The sequence below is a fragment of the Anomalospiza imberbis genome, chromosome 5 (assembly GCF_031753505.1).
Source record: "Anomalospiza imberbis isolate Cuckoo-Finch-1a 21T00152 chromosome 5, ASM3175350v1, whole genome shotgun sequence".
Classification (NCBI taxonomy): domain Eukaryota; kingdom Metazoa; phylum Chordata; class Aves; order Passeriformes; family Viduidae; genus Anomalospiza; species Anomalospiza imberbis.
In genome coordinates, this window is record NC_089685.1 from 2,702,066 (window position 1) to 2,715,935 (window position 13,870).

At 47.9% G+C, this 13,870-nt stretch overlaps 1 protein-coding gene across 2 annotated transcripts in view; it reads left to right on the forward strand.

The window, feature by feature from the left end:
• The window catches only part of PLXNA4 (plexin A4), a 446,965-nt gene that overhangs the window by 370,471 nt on the left and 62,624 nt on the right, over nt 1-13,870 (forward strand). For both annotated transcript variants that reach the window (XM_068189379.1, XM_068189378.1), the window contains exons 13-16: nt 2,840-2,991; nt 3,602-3,719; nt 9,163-9,299; nt 10,910-11,077. In XM_068189379.1, coding sequence (XP_068045480.1) covers nt 2,840-2,991; nt 3,602-3,719; nt 9,163-9,299; nt 10,910-11,077 — 575 coding nt within the window. The remainder of the gene's footprint in view (nt 1-2,839; nt 2,992-3,601; nt 3,720-9,162; nt 9,300-10,909; nt 11,078-13,870) is intronic.

Genomic DNA, 13,870 nt, shown 5'->3' on the forward strand with positions numbered 1-13,870 from the left:
ATTTTCCCCAGGTGTTATTGAAAATAACCCCTTTCCCTGTGTTTTGATCCATCTCCCTGTATCCAACAGCTTTCAAAGCTCTCTCTCACTTTAACTGCTGGAGGTCAGTTTATTCTGATGTTTATGGCTCATTCTGGTGTTTCCAAGGTGAAAGTCTCTACTTTACTTGGATTTATCTGAGACTGGTAATTGTGACCCCACCTGAACCACCTGAAGCTGTGAAACCAAATCCAGACAGCCAGAAAGGACAGCTACACCTGAAAATTCAGCTTTGAGGTCTTGAAAATCACTTGGAGCTTGGGGAAACATTTTAATAATGTTTTCAGATTCTCAGACCTTGTGAAACAATGATGGAATTTGGTATGGGGCAGCTAATGGATGATCAGCTAAAGCAGAAATCCAAAACACAAGGACCTGGGCCTGCAGAGGGTCTGAAGGTCCACCCACAATTCCCTGCCATGCTTTAACACTAATCCTTCATCTCCAGCCTCTTTTTGAAGAGCAAATCCCTCATTCTCCACCTTACAGCTCCAGAGGGGCCGTGCTTCAAATTCTGCTGGCATTTCCTCCAACAAGTCTCTGAGCTCAAACAGATCATTGCAACACTCACTCATGAAATATTCCAGCTGCCTGCTGCAATCCTAAGTAGCTCTTGGAAGGCCTTTTTCTGAGCCATTAGCATGGAAGTAATCTCAAGTGACTGGATATATATTGCAGCTAATGGTAGGTCTGGAGCTGTGGGGTGGGAGCATCCAGAGCCTGGAGAGGAGCCAGGCCTGGATCTCTGCAGGGGAGAGGAGGAACAACACGTGTACTCACACTTGTAGGGGCTCTCACACCCCCTGCAGCACTGATCTCCCCATTTCTGTACCAGCTCTGGCATTTACAGAGCCACTCAGGGAAATTAAGGCACTTAGAGACTCGCTGAGCCACAAAAACCTCCTTTAGGAGTGACAAGCAGCAGTGGATATGAGCAGAGACTGGAAACTGGGATGCAGCTTTGGGTCTTCCAGAGGAAGCTGAGGCTTCCTGGCAGCTTTTGTTTCCCTGCCTGGATTTTCCTCTCCAAAACTGACAGGTCTTGTGCCATGTTTTTTCACCTGTGATAGAACAGGCTCCTCCTCTCCTGCTGTGAAAGCAACCTGGTAACACCTTCCTCTTGGTTGATTCTATGGCAGAGCTGTGAAATAGGGTTAAAAAAAATCTTCCATGTGATCCTAGGAGAATCCCAGGCCCTCCTGATTTAAGGAAATAAGTGAGTTTTGAAGCTGGCCTTCGCAAATTAAATATTGCCCAGGGAAGGATTCTGTGGTGCTGTGTTAGCTTTGCTCTAGGAAGTTTCCTGTTGATGCTTTTTGAGTCACAGCAAGAATTTTTTGAAATCTTTTGCTTTAGACAGCTTTCCCCTTTCCCCTTTCACCTTTCCCTTTCCCATTCCCATTTCCCCTTTCCCCTTTCCCCTTTCTTCTTTCCCTTTCTTTTTTCTTTTCTGGAAAACCACCACAAATACCTCCTGGTTCCCTGCAGGGTCAGAGATATGTCACACTCACTGAGGAGTTGGTTCACAACAACTACAGTTAATATCCTAAAGTCAATATCCTAAAATTAAATATCCCCTAGAGGTGCCTGGCTCTCCCTCCTTTTATTAAAGGTTGAGCCTTCTAGGAGTCACCCTTTGGGTGGGAATTACACCAACCCTGGTGCCAGGCTGGGTGCTGGGAAGGGGTTGGGAGCAGCAGGGCATGGCTGCCAGCCCCAGATTCCCACCTGGCAGAGCCAGGGACAGGTGGGTACGGACCTGAGACAGGGAATTCCCCTTTGCTCACTGCAGGGAGAGCTGTGCCAGCCCTGGCAGATGGCAGCCGTGGCATCCTGAGCAGGCAGCAGGGAACACCCTGCGAGGGAAGTGCTTGAACCCCTCTCAAGCAGGCAGTGGCATGGCAAAGTGGGCATGGCAAGGAATTGGAAGGGCAGAATGGAGATAATTAAGGGCCAGCCTCGTGATTCTGGTGCTGCTCCAATGCTCAGGAGACAGTTCCAGTGCTGATTCCTACCTGGCTCTGGACAAGGGGGATGGAGCAAGACCCTGTGAGGGTCTGGTGCAGGGCCAGGCTGGGATGCAAACACCATTCCAGCAGCCCCCAGCTTGGTTGGGATGGCTGCTCCTCTCGTGCTGACACTCAGAGGCTCCACAAATAATCTGTCCATGCTCCCTGCCCACCCTTCCAATGGCCCCACCTCTCCCAGAGGGGAAGCTAGGGCTCTTTCAGGAAGAGGTGTTGGCACAGAGCAGTGCTGCTGCTGTCTCAGTCACCATCCACCTCCTCCACACCTAACCCAATACCCTGTTCTGTTCCTGCTGTGGCTTGGCTGGTTTTTTTTCCAGGTGGACATTTTCAGCTGAATTTCTGATGCATGACCATTACCTACCTCCAGAAGAGAACAAAACCTCCATGTGCTTTGGGCTGGGAATTTAAGATTTCAAGTGACTGGCTCAGCCCTTTATGTCCTTGTCTTGTTCTTTCTCCCATTTCTCTCCACTGTGTCCCTCTCCTGCCTTTCCATGGCTCACATCTACAAAATGCAGAGCTCAGCTGCAGCTCCACAAATCCCTAGAAAAAAATCTTTTACTCACCTCTGGATGTTTTGCAAGTAGTTAAAAGAGAGTAAGTGAGGTCTGGGGCAGAATTTTGCATACTCTGAGTATCTGAAGCAGGTTTGTTCAGCATTTATAATTATAAGTATCCCTAGTGATCCCCAAAAGTTGTCTATTCTTTCACTTGACAGGATTCTGGTGCCTGTTTTGATCATTCTCCTTTCTCTTGGCTTGTTTCCCCAGATCAACCCCGTGACGGGCCCTCGCGAGGGAGGGACCAAAGTGACCATCCGTGGGGAGAACCTAGGGCTGGAGTTCCGGGATATCGCGTCCCACGTCAAAGTGGCCGGCGTGGAGTGCAAGCCCCTGGTGGAAGGGTACATCCCAGCAGAGCAGTAAGTGGGGTGTGTGGCAGAGCAAAGGCCACAGCACACCTAATGACATTCCTACCTGTAGGGCCTTCCAAGGAATCCATTCTGACCTGGGAATTGAGGGATGGAAGAGGCCGTTCTTCATGTACGGGATAATCCATTTATTTAATAATCCAGTTTTTACTGTGTTTGGACTGCATGTTTAGGTGATCTTCATGGCAAATGCCCTGAAGTTATCCTGGTTTTCACCAAGCAGTCATCCCAAGGTGTTCAATTCCAGTTTTGAAGGCAGCAATCCTGAAAAGCCTCTTGCTAAATGCAGGAGAGATCATTAAGCCTTAGAGCTGCCACCACCATGCCAGGCTGGAGCTGAGAGGGATGGAGCCAGACCTCAGCCCAGTACTTCTCTGTGTATTTAAGTGGATTTACACCACCTCAGCACTTGTCTCAGGCAGAAGCCATCACTTTCTAAAGAATAACTTAATCCACAATTTGGATTCTGGATGGGACAGAAGAGGGTGGATTAATCTACCATCCATACCGCAGCACTGTGGGCTCTCTGCTCCAATTCTATCTTACCAGCACCACCAAACCACCCCTCAAACTCTGCTCCTGGTTGGTATTTTCCTCTCAGGATCGTGTGTGAGATGGGGGAGGCCAAGCCCAGCCAGCACGCCGGATTTGTGGAAATCTGCGTGGCCGAGTGCAAGCCAGAGTTCATGGCCAGGTCTTCTCAGCTCTACTACTTCATGGTAAGTCCCTGAAAAAGTTCTCCTGGGCCCTGAACTCCTTGGTCCTCTTTGCTTCCTCTGTCCATTGTCCTTCACCACACTGAGCCTCTGAGCTCTTCGCTACTGTGCCGGTGGACCAAGCAGTTCATTCTATTTCCTTTCAACATCTTGTTCCCAGCAAAAATAGCTGGTCTAATTAAAGTTTTAACAACCTAATAATAGTCCAGACTATTAGTCCAGTTATAGTTCCATGCAGCCGCGGTCCAAATTAATACAGAAAATTCTCATTAATAGTTAAAAGTGCTGTACAGGAAAGGAAAAAAAAGAGCTAAAAAAGGAGAAAATTTCCCTAGTATCTTATATTTTTTTTCGGGTGTGATGCTCCTGCTACCAACACTTCTCTGCTTGGAGCCACGGGTGTCCTCCAGAAGAAACTTGGGGGCTGTCACTACTCATTACAGCCCTGGGATCTTCAGCAGCATGAGTGTGATGGTCTTGATTGGGTTTCTTTCTCCTCCCTCTTGGATTCCCCCAGGTGTTTATTCATCCCATCCACACCAGGAGCACTGGGATCAGGACAGATCCAGCTCAGGCTGCTGGTGAGCTGTAGGATGTGACTAGGGCTCAGTGCTGGTGGGCAACTGTTTTGGATAGTCCATGATGAAACAAGAGACACCTGCAAGCTTCAGCTTCACTTCAAGTGCAAACACATGTTGTACACTCAACCTATGTTTTATTCCTCCCTTCTGATGATGTTCCTTGTCCAAGAGACCTGATTATTCCTCTAAGGCCCCTTGCTGGGGACATGCAAGCATTGTCTGGCCTTGATCTGTTCAGATCTATGCAGGTTTGAGATGAGAGGGTCCCTTTGTTCCCATCAAAAGCCCTTGACTCTTGCAAGAGAATGGGTCTCTTCTGAAATTATTCACATGCCTGAGCATTTCTTTCTGGTAAAGGGAACTTGTAATGAATGCAAATGTCTTGGATTGCCCCCTCGAGCTACAGAAATTTCTCTGTTCTCTGCATTTTCCAATGTCACTAAGGTCTTGCGGTGGCAGGGGCAGAGAAACACCTTGAGAGAAAGCCCCTACCAGGCAGCCAGAAGGGCTCTTTCCAGGACATTACACTTCAACGTGTCACCTTTGCTACTCCTGGAATTACTGTCTGGCTTTGATCATCCGTGTCCATCTGTGACAGCTTTTCCCTCTGCCTGCCGCCTTCCCGGCTGCCAGGGCACGAGCGCGAAGCCACCGGGGTTTTCTCTGCTGAATACCTCGATACCTTTGTGCTAGACAAAAAAAACACCCAAAATACAGACACTCTCCAGCCTGCCCATCATATTCCCTCTCCCGTGTCTGGGGCTTTCACAGTGGGAGCTGTGTTTTTTGGCTTCCTCGGATTTTTCTGCTGTTTTAGGAATCTCAACGTGCCTCGGCATCCTGCAGCGGTGCGTGGCAGCTTGAAGGGAAAGAAGATGTTTGAAAACCAAGGAAGGGCATCACCTGGGAGATAAATGTCACCTCTTGACTCGTAGCAAATCTTCTGGAAAATTGGTTTTCGAGAGGTTTGAAGGAAAACTTGGTCAAAGTTGACCAATTGGTTCAGCCTCTCTCTGTCCTGCAAGAATTCAAAGAGATGATGGTTTGGACTCAACAGAGTATGTAATTTCAGTGTTTTAAGAAAGAGGTGGCTTAGTTTAGAGATGCCAGAATGGTTCTTCTCCACCTTTCTAACCAGAACTTTTAAATTCAAATAGCTGCTCATTTGTTTTAAACTCATCTGTGATCAAAACCTGCAAATTGCATTAGAAAGTACAATAAGCCAAGAGGGAAACAAAGCTGAAATGAGATCTCTGATGATCTAAATGAAATATATTGTTTTAGTTATTCATTTTCTTGCTGTGATTATTGCCCCAGTCTTTCAATGAAAAAAAAACGACATTCACTTCTCAATTCAGGTGCTGAAGAAAATTTACCTTTATTCTGGCTTTAGATGAAAATATTGTGTCTCGGAGCAGGTGCTGTGGGCTGCTCCACATTTCTTCTGAGTCTGCTCCTAAAATCCTTGTTTTGGGAAGCATTTCCCATCCATCCCTTTCATCTTTTCCCCTCTTGCTGCTACTGTGGAACCTCTAGAAAGGAAACTTAGGTGCACAAGTTGTGTTTTAGTCACAGCTTGCTCTTCCTGTGTTCCCAGGAGGAATGGAATGGAAACCAAGGTCTTTACAAGCTCCATAGGGGCAGTTTAGACCCAGATCTGATGGTGCTTCTCTGTGGAAAACCTGTGTGCAGGAGATGCTGGAGGAAAGAAAGGGTTGGGAAGCTGAGGAAAGTAGGTAAAATCCTAGAAAATGCAGAAAATTTCCTGTCCTCTTTCCCTTGTTATCATTCTCCAGCCTATCACTGATCCACAAGACCCTCTTTGCATTTTCCCACCACCTTCCACCAGCTGTATAATCTGGAGTTTTGCTAATAATGTGCTGTGCAATATCCAGGAAGGCCACTGTGAATAATTAAAGGTTGATCACAACTTTGAAAGCTAAGCCACAAACCCACTTGTAAGATTGGCTCCAGACACAGAAAGGCTTTGCCAAGGAGTGTTCCTGGTGTGGCTGTGGCCTGTGAAGTTCCTCAAAAGGCCATGACTACTTTATCTACCCCAAGGAGAGGGCAGGGAACTCACCCAGAGCTGGGACAAAGGTGTTTTGAGTCTTTAACTCAGATGTTTCTCTATGATTTTTGAATCAGATACTGCTGCAGGGCTGCTGTGTAGGCTTTGGCCACCAGGCTGGCCATTCCCAACCCATTTTCTGCCAGCTGGGAGGTCACCTCCAAGCATCAGCCATCAAGATCAGCAGGAATTTGTACTGCTGGGGGTGTCCATCAATAAGGTGTTGCCACCAGAGCTTAAGGTGGTGCCCAAAATATAAAGGAGCAGTACTGAAGTGCACCTTTTGCATTTCCATACTCTTCCTGCAGTTTTTATCCCATTAAAAGAGAATGGTAGAGAATATTCCCAGAAAATCACACTCCAGGCTTAGAGAATGGCTGGAATGCTGCCCAGTGGAAAAGGACCTGGTCGACAGTGGCTGAACATGAGGCCAGGTGTGTCCAGGTGGCCAAGAAGCCAATGGCACCTGGATTGTATCAGGAATGGTGTGGCCAGCAGGACCAGGGAATGGAGCTGGGAAGGGTCTAGAGCCCCAGGAGCAGCTGAGGGAGCTGGGAAGGGGCTCAGCCTGGAGAAAAGGAGGCTCAGGGGGGACCTTGTGGCTCTGCACAAGTCCCTGACAGGAGGGGACAGCCGGGGGGGTCGGGCTGTGCTCCAGGGAACAGGGACAGGAGGAGAGGGAACGGCCTCAGGCTGGGCCAGGGGAGCCTCAGGGGGGATTTTGGGAAAATTTCTTGATGAAAAGGTTGCCAAGCACTAACACAGGCTGCCCATGGAAGTGGTCCCTGGAAGTGTTCTTGGTGCTAAGAGAGGTGCTTTAGTTGTGGCCTTGCCAGTGCTGGGTTAATGCCTGTACTTGCTGATCATAGGGGTCTTTTCCAACCTCAAAAATTCCATGATTCTAACTATAAAACTAGCTTCCAAACCATCAGGTGAAAACCAGACAAGTTTCAACACAGAAAGTGCCCAGCTCTGACAACAGATCCTTCTACAGAGCTGGAAGTCTGCTTTTCATGTTCTGCCCTTCCTCCAAGAGCTGCATTTAGAATAGGAACAAAATGGAAAAATGGAAATCTTGCCGCTGTTTTTCAAAATGATTAAACCAGAGGGGCCCGGGAACAGAGGTGGCTCTGTGTGTGTAAGAGTGGGAGCTGTGGTGTGTGTCAGGTGGTTTTATAAACATGGATTAATGGTCTCCAAAGCTCAATAAGGTGACTGTGTGATGTACCTGCTCGCTCAGAGGAGCTGAGAGCTTCAAGCACTTGTGTCATCATTCTTAAAGAGAGGAGGAAAGAAATAATCTTCATTTAAATGCATATAGTAGCTTTTCACTTGGGACTGAATGGAAAGTTTTTCTATTAAAATGCAAATGAAAGAATAAACTGTAACACCAAATTTCTCCCTGAATATTGATGTCTCCTCTCTGCATTGTGGTAACAGGGTGATCTGTGCCTTCAGAGTGCGAGTATTTTATCTTGATTTGGGGAAGAAGGGAGGGTAGCAAAGTAAGAAAAAGAGTTCTGAGATTTGGGGCCTCTAAAGGAATTGTGCCCCTTTTCGATATATTAACACAGCGCTGTGTTAGGCTGGGAAAAGAGGCTCAGAAAATCAGCAGGAAAAGGGAAAAGGTGTTTCAAGTGGGCAGTGCTGCTTCTGTGGCTGTGGCATTTCAGAGGACTCCTCGACAGGAGCACCACCCCCATGTGTCAGCGAAGGACAGCTCAAGGCTGTCTCAACATCCAAGTCAGATAAGAGAAAGATTTAGGGTCATGTGTGGGCATTTTGCACCAGGGCAGGCTTAGGTTGGACATCAGGAGGAATTTCTTCATGGAAAGGGTTGTTGAACATTGGAATTTCACCAGGAGGAGACGGAGGTGTTCTTTAGAGGTGTTCACACCGTAGAGGTGTTCAAAAAACAACTGGATGTGTTCTGTTCTGGTTGTTAAGGTAGGGATGGGTCACAGGTTAGACTCAGTGACCTTGGAGGTCTTTCCCAACCTCAGTGATTCTGGGATCCTGTGTGGGAGAGGCAAGAACAAACTCAGATGTTCTGCTCTCCTCCATCCAAGGGGGAATGGCTTCCCACTGCCAGAAGGCAGGGTTAGATGGAATATTGGGAAGGAGTTGTTCCCTGTGAGGGTGATGAGGCCAAAGAAGCTGTGCCTCATCCCTGAAAGTATCCAAGGCCAGGTTGGACAGGGCTTGGAGCAACCTGGGATAGTGGAAGGTGTCCCTGACCATAGCATGGGTGGGACTGGGTGATCTTTGAGGTCCCTTCCCACCCAAACCATTCTGTGATTCTGAGAATCAATAAAGTTGAGCGATCTCAAAACCAAACAATTTTCATTGCTTGTGAGTTCCACAGTTTGGAGGTGGAGATTCCCCATGAAGATGCAATCATACCAGTTTACTGCCTGACTTATCCTGCAGAGCAAAAAGACCCCTGAGCTGTGCCTAACAAGCAGTGAAGATGAGAGATTGTGATCCAAGGTGCTCCAGGCATGGACCTCTCTTTGTAGGAATATTTCTGAGTGGGTACAAGGGCAGATCTCATTTTGGAGGAGTGAGAACAGATTGGAATTGGGTCTGAACTCATCCCACCAAACCTGGCATTCTAGCAGAGGGTCTCTGACAGGTCTGGTGTCAGCCCAGGCTCCTTTATCAGCCAGATGTGGCCAACTTCAGAAGCCCTGATTAATCCTTGGGGGTGCCTCCCTCTCTGCAGCGCTAACAGGAGAGGGAAGGTCCCTCTGCTTCTCTACTGTGTTTCCAACACCTCCCTTTGCCTCCACAGACTCTGACCCTCTCTGACCTCAAGCCGAAGCGAGGACCAGTGTCGGGTGGCACCCAGGTGACAATCACAGGCAACAACCTCAATGCTGGCAGCAATGTCATTGTGACCTTCGGGCGACAACCCTGCCTCTTCTACAGGTACAGATGAGCCCTTCCTGCTGCTCGTGCCTGAGTGTGAAAGATTAAATGCCAATTAAAGTCAGGAAACTTCTCCTGCAGCCCTGACATCTTGTCCCTCAAGTGCCTCCTTTGCTCGTGGCCACATCTATGCTGCAATGGGACTTGTGCATTCTGCACCATGCACAGCCTTGCTGGCCATGTTTTAGGGAGAGAAAATAGGATTTATTTTATTGTTTTGACTGGTATTTGATGTGCTTTTTCCCCGTGGCCTCTTGTCAGATTTCAGTACAATTCTCCACGGTCCTGTGCTCTGCTACTTGCTCTGGGAGTGCGTCATTTAAAAGATTCATTTTCATGTCCCTGCTTAGTAGAGGTGACAAAGAAAATCTGACAACATCAGTTCGAAGTACTAAACCACCTCCCTTTCATCCCAGAATAGTCCTGTAGTGCTAAGAAATGGATGATTTGCAACATTTTAGCTCTGTGTTGGCTCCTGTTCAATGGCGCTTCAGAGAGGCTTAATGTCAGTGTTACCTGCTGGATGTTCCCTGATCCCTGTGAGAATGAGTCTGAATCCCATTCCCAGGGGCTCCCGCAGCTCAAAACTACCTAGAGCAACACATTTTGCTGCCAGAAGAGATGGGGGCTGAAGATGAAGTTGGCACATTTCTCCCAAATATGTCCTTGGCAGAGGAAGCCTCATTCACAGGAGACCTGGGAGCACTGCCCTGGGGCAATGCCCTTCCCTCTCCCGGTTGTGGGGATCCTCTTTAGCAGCCTGTCATGACTGTGGAGCGATCCAGCATCCAAAATGCAGCAGGGTGAAGTCACAGGCTGTGATTTGAAATGCCAAGTGGGAGCCACAGCTGCTTGGAGATGCTCACTGAAGACTGGGGAATTTTAGAAGGGATTGAGCACTGTCTTCTGGGGGAATTTAGAAGCCACCTGGAGGGCGCAGCCATTGGAGGTGACTTACACCCCCATTTTAGGGGTATATGGTGAGGCTGCACCACAAAACACAGGACTGGGAAGATTGAGAATGTTTGGTGCCTGGATTTTTGACTCATTTTGAAAGGAATGCAGACCTGGAGCCGGTTTTGAGCCCTGCCAAAAAGGAAAGGTTTATGCAGAATCCTCTTTAATCATAAAATGCTTCCCACTGTATTAGCACTTCCAAAGGTTCCAGGCATGCTGCAAACTGCACTTAAAGAAGACTTACAGTCCTAATGCAAAGTAAACTTTATGATCCCAGACTGCAAAGTTGAGGTGCAAACACCGCTTTTATGAGCTGCTGCTGCACATGTCTGCAGGCAGGAAGGAAACATCCATCAAATATTTAATCACAGGGAAATACTTCTGGAGGGAGGCCTGGTTTGGACTTCCCTAGGGGTTCAGATTTTATTCTGAGTCCTGAGAGATAAGGGCGCTTGTGGTTTTATTTAAACCAGTGAAAAGGCAATGCCACTTCCCCAGACACTACTACAGGAACATAAATGGTTCACACTGAGTTCCACCTCTTCAGTGCACAGATTTGGGCCACAGGACATAAGAATAAATAGTTGGGCTCTTTTTGGCACCATTCTGCTGCTGGTAGCACCTGGTTCACATTTGCTTTCTCCTCCTCCCAGGAGATCCACCAAGCATATTGTCTGTAACACCACAGCCTCCTATGAAGGCTTTGAGAAGGTGAAGGTGTCCGTGAGAGTGGACAAGGCCAAGATCCATCAGGAGCTGCACTATGAATATGTAGAGGATCCCACCATCCTGAGGATCGAGCCTGAGTGGAGCATCTTCAGGTGAGTATTCCAGGAAAACCCTTCTCCCAATTCCCATGGTTTTTTAAAGGAGCTCTGCTCTGATAACTTCGGTCCTTGGTGTAGAAAACTGATTTCCAAGCATTGTGTCCACCAAGAATTTGTGCAGAGATACTTTCCAGAGCCAATAGATCCCTCAGGGCGGATTAGAGTGAAACGACACTGAATGATCAGTGTTTGTAAATATATATATGTAAATATATATATAGGCTTATTTTAGAACAATTTGGTTGCAGGGGAAAGCAGCTACAAAGCCATTTTGGTTGTTGTTATATCTAGCAATATAAAAACACAAAAGCCTAAAAATATCACATAAGAAAAAGCATAAGGAAGAAAAGGAAAGGAAGAGAGTATAAAGATTGCACCACTCATAGGCACCACAAAACTCGGTCATTGCAATTTTGATGTCTGTTGGTTGAAGTGATGGTCACAGACTGGATCCATCAGAGGACAAGGGACATCCCAAAGAAACAATGAAGAAAATCCCCAGAACACAACCTCTGTTGGGTTTATACTCAGGTGGGAACATCCATTGGGGAGTTTCCCACTGGATGATGGAAAGCTGGGGATCAGGGACACCTGGATGATGGAATGTGGTGGACCACAAGTTTTTGACACCTTCTAAGTCAACACAGCTGCCTCTTGCACCAGCCCAGTTGGCTCCATTAGGTCCCATCATGGGGAGTGAGCACCTTCAGGCTCCATGTGACTGTCCCAGCACTGCCCTGGGCAGGGGAGTTGTCACAGCTGAGTTCACTTGATGCCTCAGGTTTCAGCTTTTGTATTTTTCAGATTCTGAGCTGCTTTAGTGTGTAGGTTTGAGCTTCATATTATGGGATGGTGACCTCTCTTCACAGAGTAGGAGACAAAACAATTCCTGCTCCAGCTGGGCACCAAGAACAAATGATCCAAACCTCAGGCCCAGGAGCACAAACAACGTGGGCTGAGGAGAGAAAAACAAGCAGGATGGGACTGCATGGGCTAAAGCTGGAATGGGACAATGAACTCCAACGTGCCAATGGAGCAGAGCTGATCCCAGTGAGAGCCCCCGGGAGCGCTCGTGCATTTTGGGACCATTTGGGTTCATCTTGGGTGCAGCCCTGGCTGGGCTCTGGTGCTGCCCAAGGCGGATCCATGGAGGAGATCCTTTTAATGAATCCCTGCTTTGTTCTTTAGCTCTGCCCAGCCTCTGTTCTAGATCAGCCTTCTCAAGGCATCACACTTGATAAGGACAAAGCTCCCACCTGTCAGGCTTCATCTCTTTCCTTATCTGGTCCAGCACCAGCTGCAGCCTGAACTGGGCTGTGCTTGCCCCTGGCACCTGGTGGGTGCTTTGCCCATGGCAGCTTCTCCTGAGTGTTTGAGCCACCAGCATCCCAGTGTCTCTTCTAGAATCACATTCTTCTCCCTAGACCTGGGAGGACTGAACAATAGTATCACATTTATCTCATCCCACACTTATCCACACTCCAAATTCAGTTTGTAGGTGTATTTGGGGAGGAGTGGCTTCGGTAGCCACAGATGAGCAGCTGCTTCTTTGTAGTTTGCTACGGTGGGAAAAAGCCTTTCCATGATTTTAGCAATATTTAAGCCATGAGCCATTTCATTCTCTCACAGTTTGCAAGCTGCAATTCCTACGTTTCCCACAGCCTTCATGGACTTGAAATTCCTACATTTCCCACAGCCTTCATGGACTTGAAATTCCTACATTTCCCACAGCCTTCATGGACTTGAAGCCTCAGGACTAAGCACTGCCTGTCTGGCCATGGTGCCTGAAAGCCCCAGGGCTCTGTCCTGAGATGAAACACAATGGGAGCCCTGCTCCCTGCCCTATCCAAGAGCCTTTCTCCTCGTTAGGGATCCCTTTTTCTCTTCACCCCCTTGATGCTGCTTTGGTGAATTCACAGGGTTCACATGAAGGTGCCTGAGAGCAGCGTTTGCCCTGGTTGTGGAAAGCATCAAAGTGATACCCAAACTCTCAGAAGCCTGGAGAAATGGCCTCAGGAAGGGAGAAATTGGTCATTAAATGCACTGGTATTTCCTTGAAAAGATACAAAATAAGAAATCTTAGTCTCCCCTCATTCATCCACGGCAGCTCTCTGCTTCCCTGTCAAACAGGACTGATTGGAGTCCCTGGGGATTAAGAGCAGGGCTTGTAAATCCCCCCATTTCAGCTCCCATCCCAAAGATGTTTTCACAAATCAATTAGTGCCTTTAATTACCGTGAGGGAATTTACTGATTTAGCCGGATTGAGTCTTTGCACATTGGGCTCGAAGCCTTAGTGTCAGGATTTTCCATTTGGGGCTTTTCTTTCCAGTCAGAGTCCAGGTTATCAGTGAAATGAGAAATCACTTTATTCCCTTATAAAGTGAGTTCAGTGCTGCTTAAAAGGTGCAAGATTGACAGCCTAGGAGAGTGAACTCCTGAATATCCCCTGGAAAGCTGCAGCACAGGGACCTTCTTCCACCTGGCCTCAGGTGTGGCTGGGTGGTGAGGAATTCTCCACAGCCTGCTTGCTCCTTGGTTCTCTGCTGAAGCTGCCAGGCAGAGGTGAAGGACCAGCTAAGGAGATGCCTCAGGAGTGTTAGCAAAGCTTTGCCCAGCCTGGAGGTGCAGGGACTCTGCATCCCATGGCTGGATGGATGGGATCTCCCATCCCAAATCCCAGAAAAATGGAAATAAGGGTGAGGTGCTTGTTTGGGGGGTATTAGGTTATTTGTGGGGTGTGTAGCTGCTGGGGTGGATGGCTGGGACTGCGCATGTCTCATCACTCA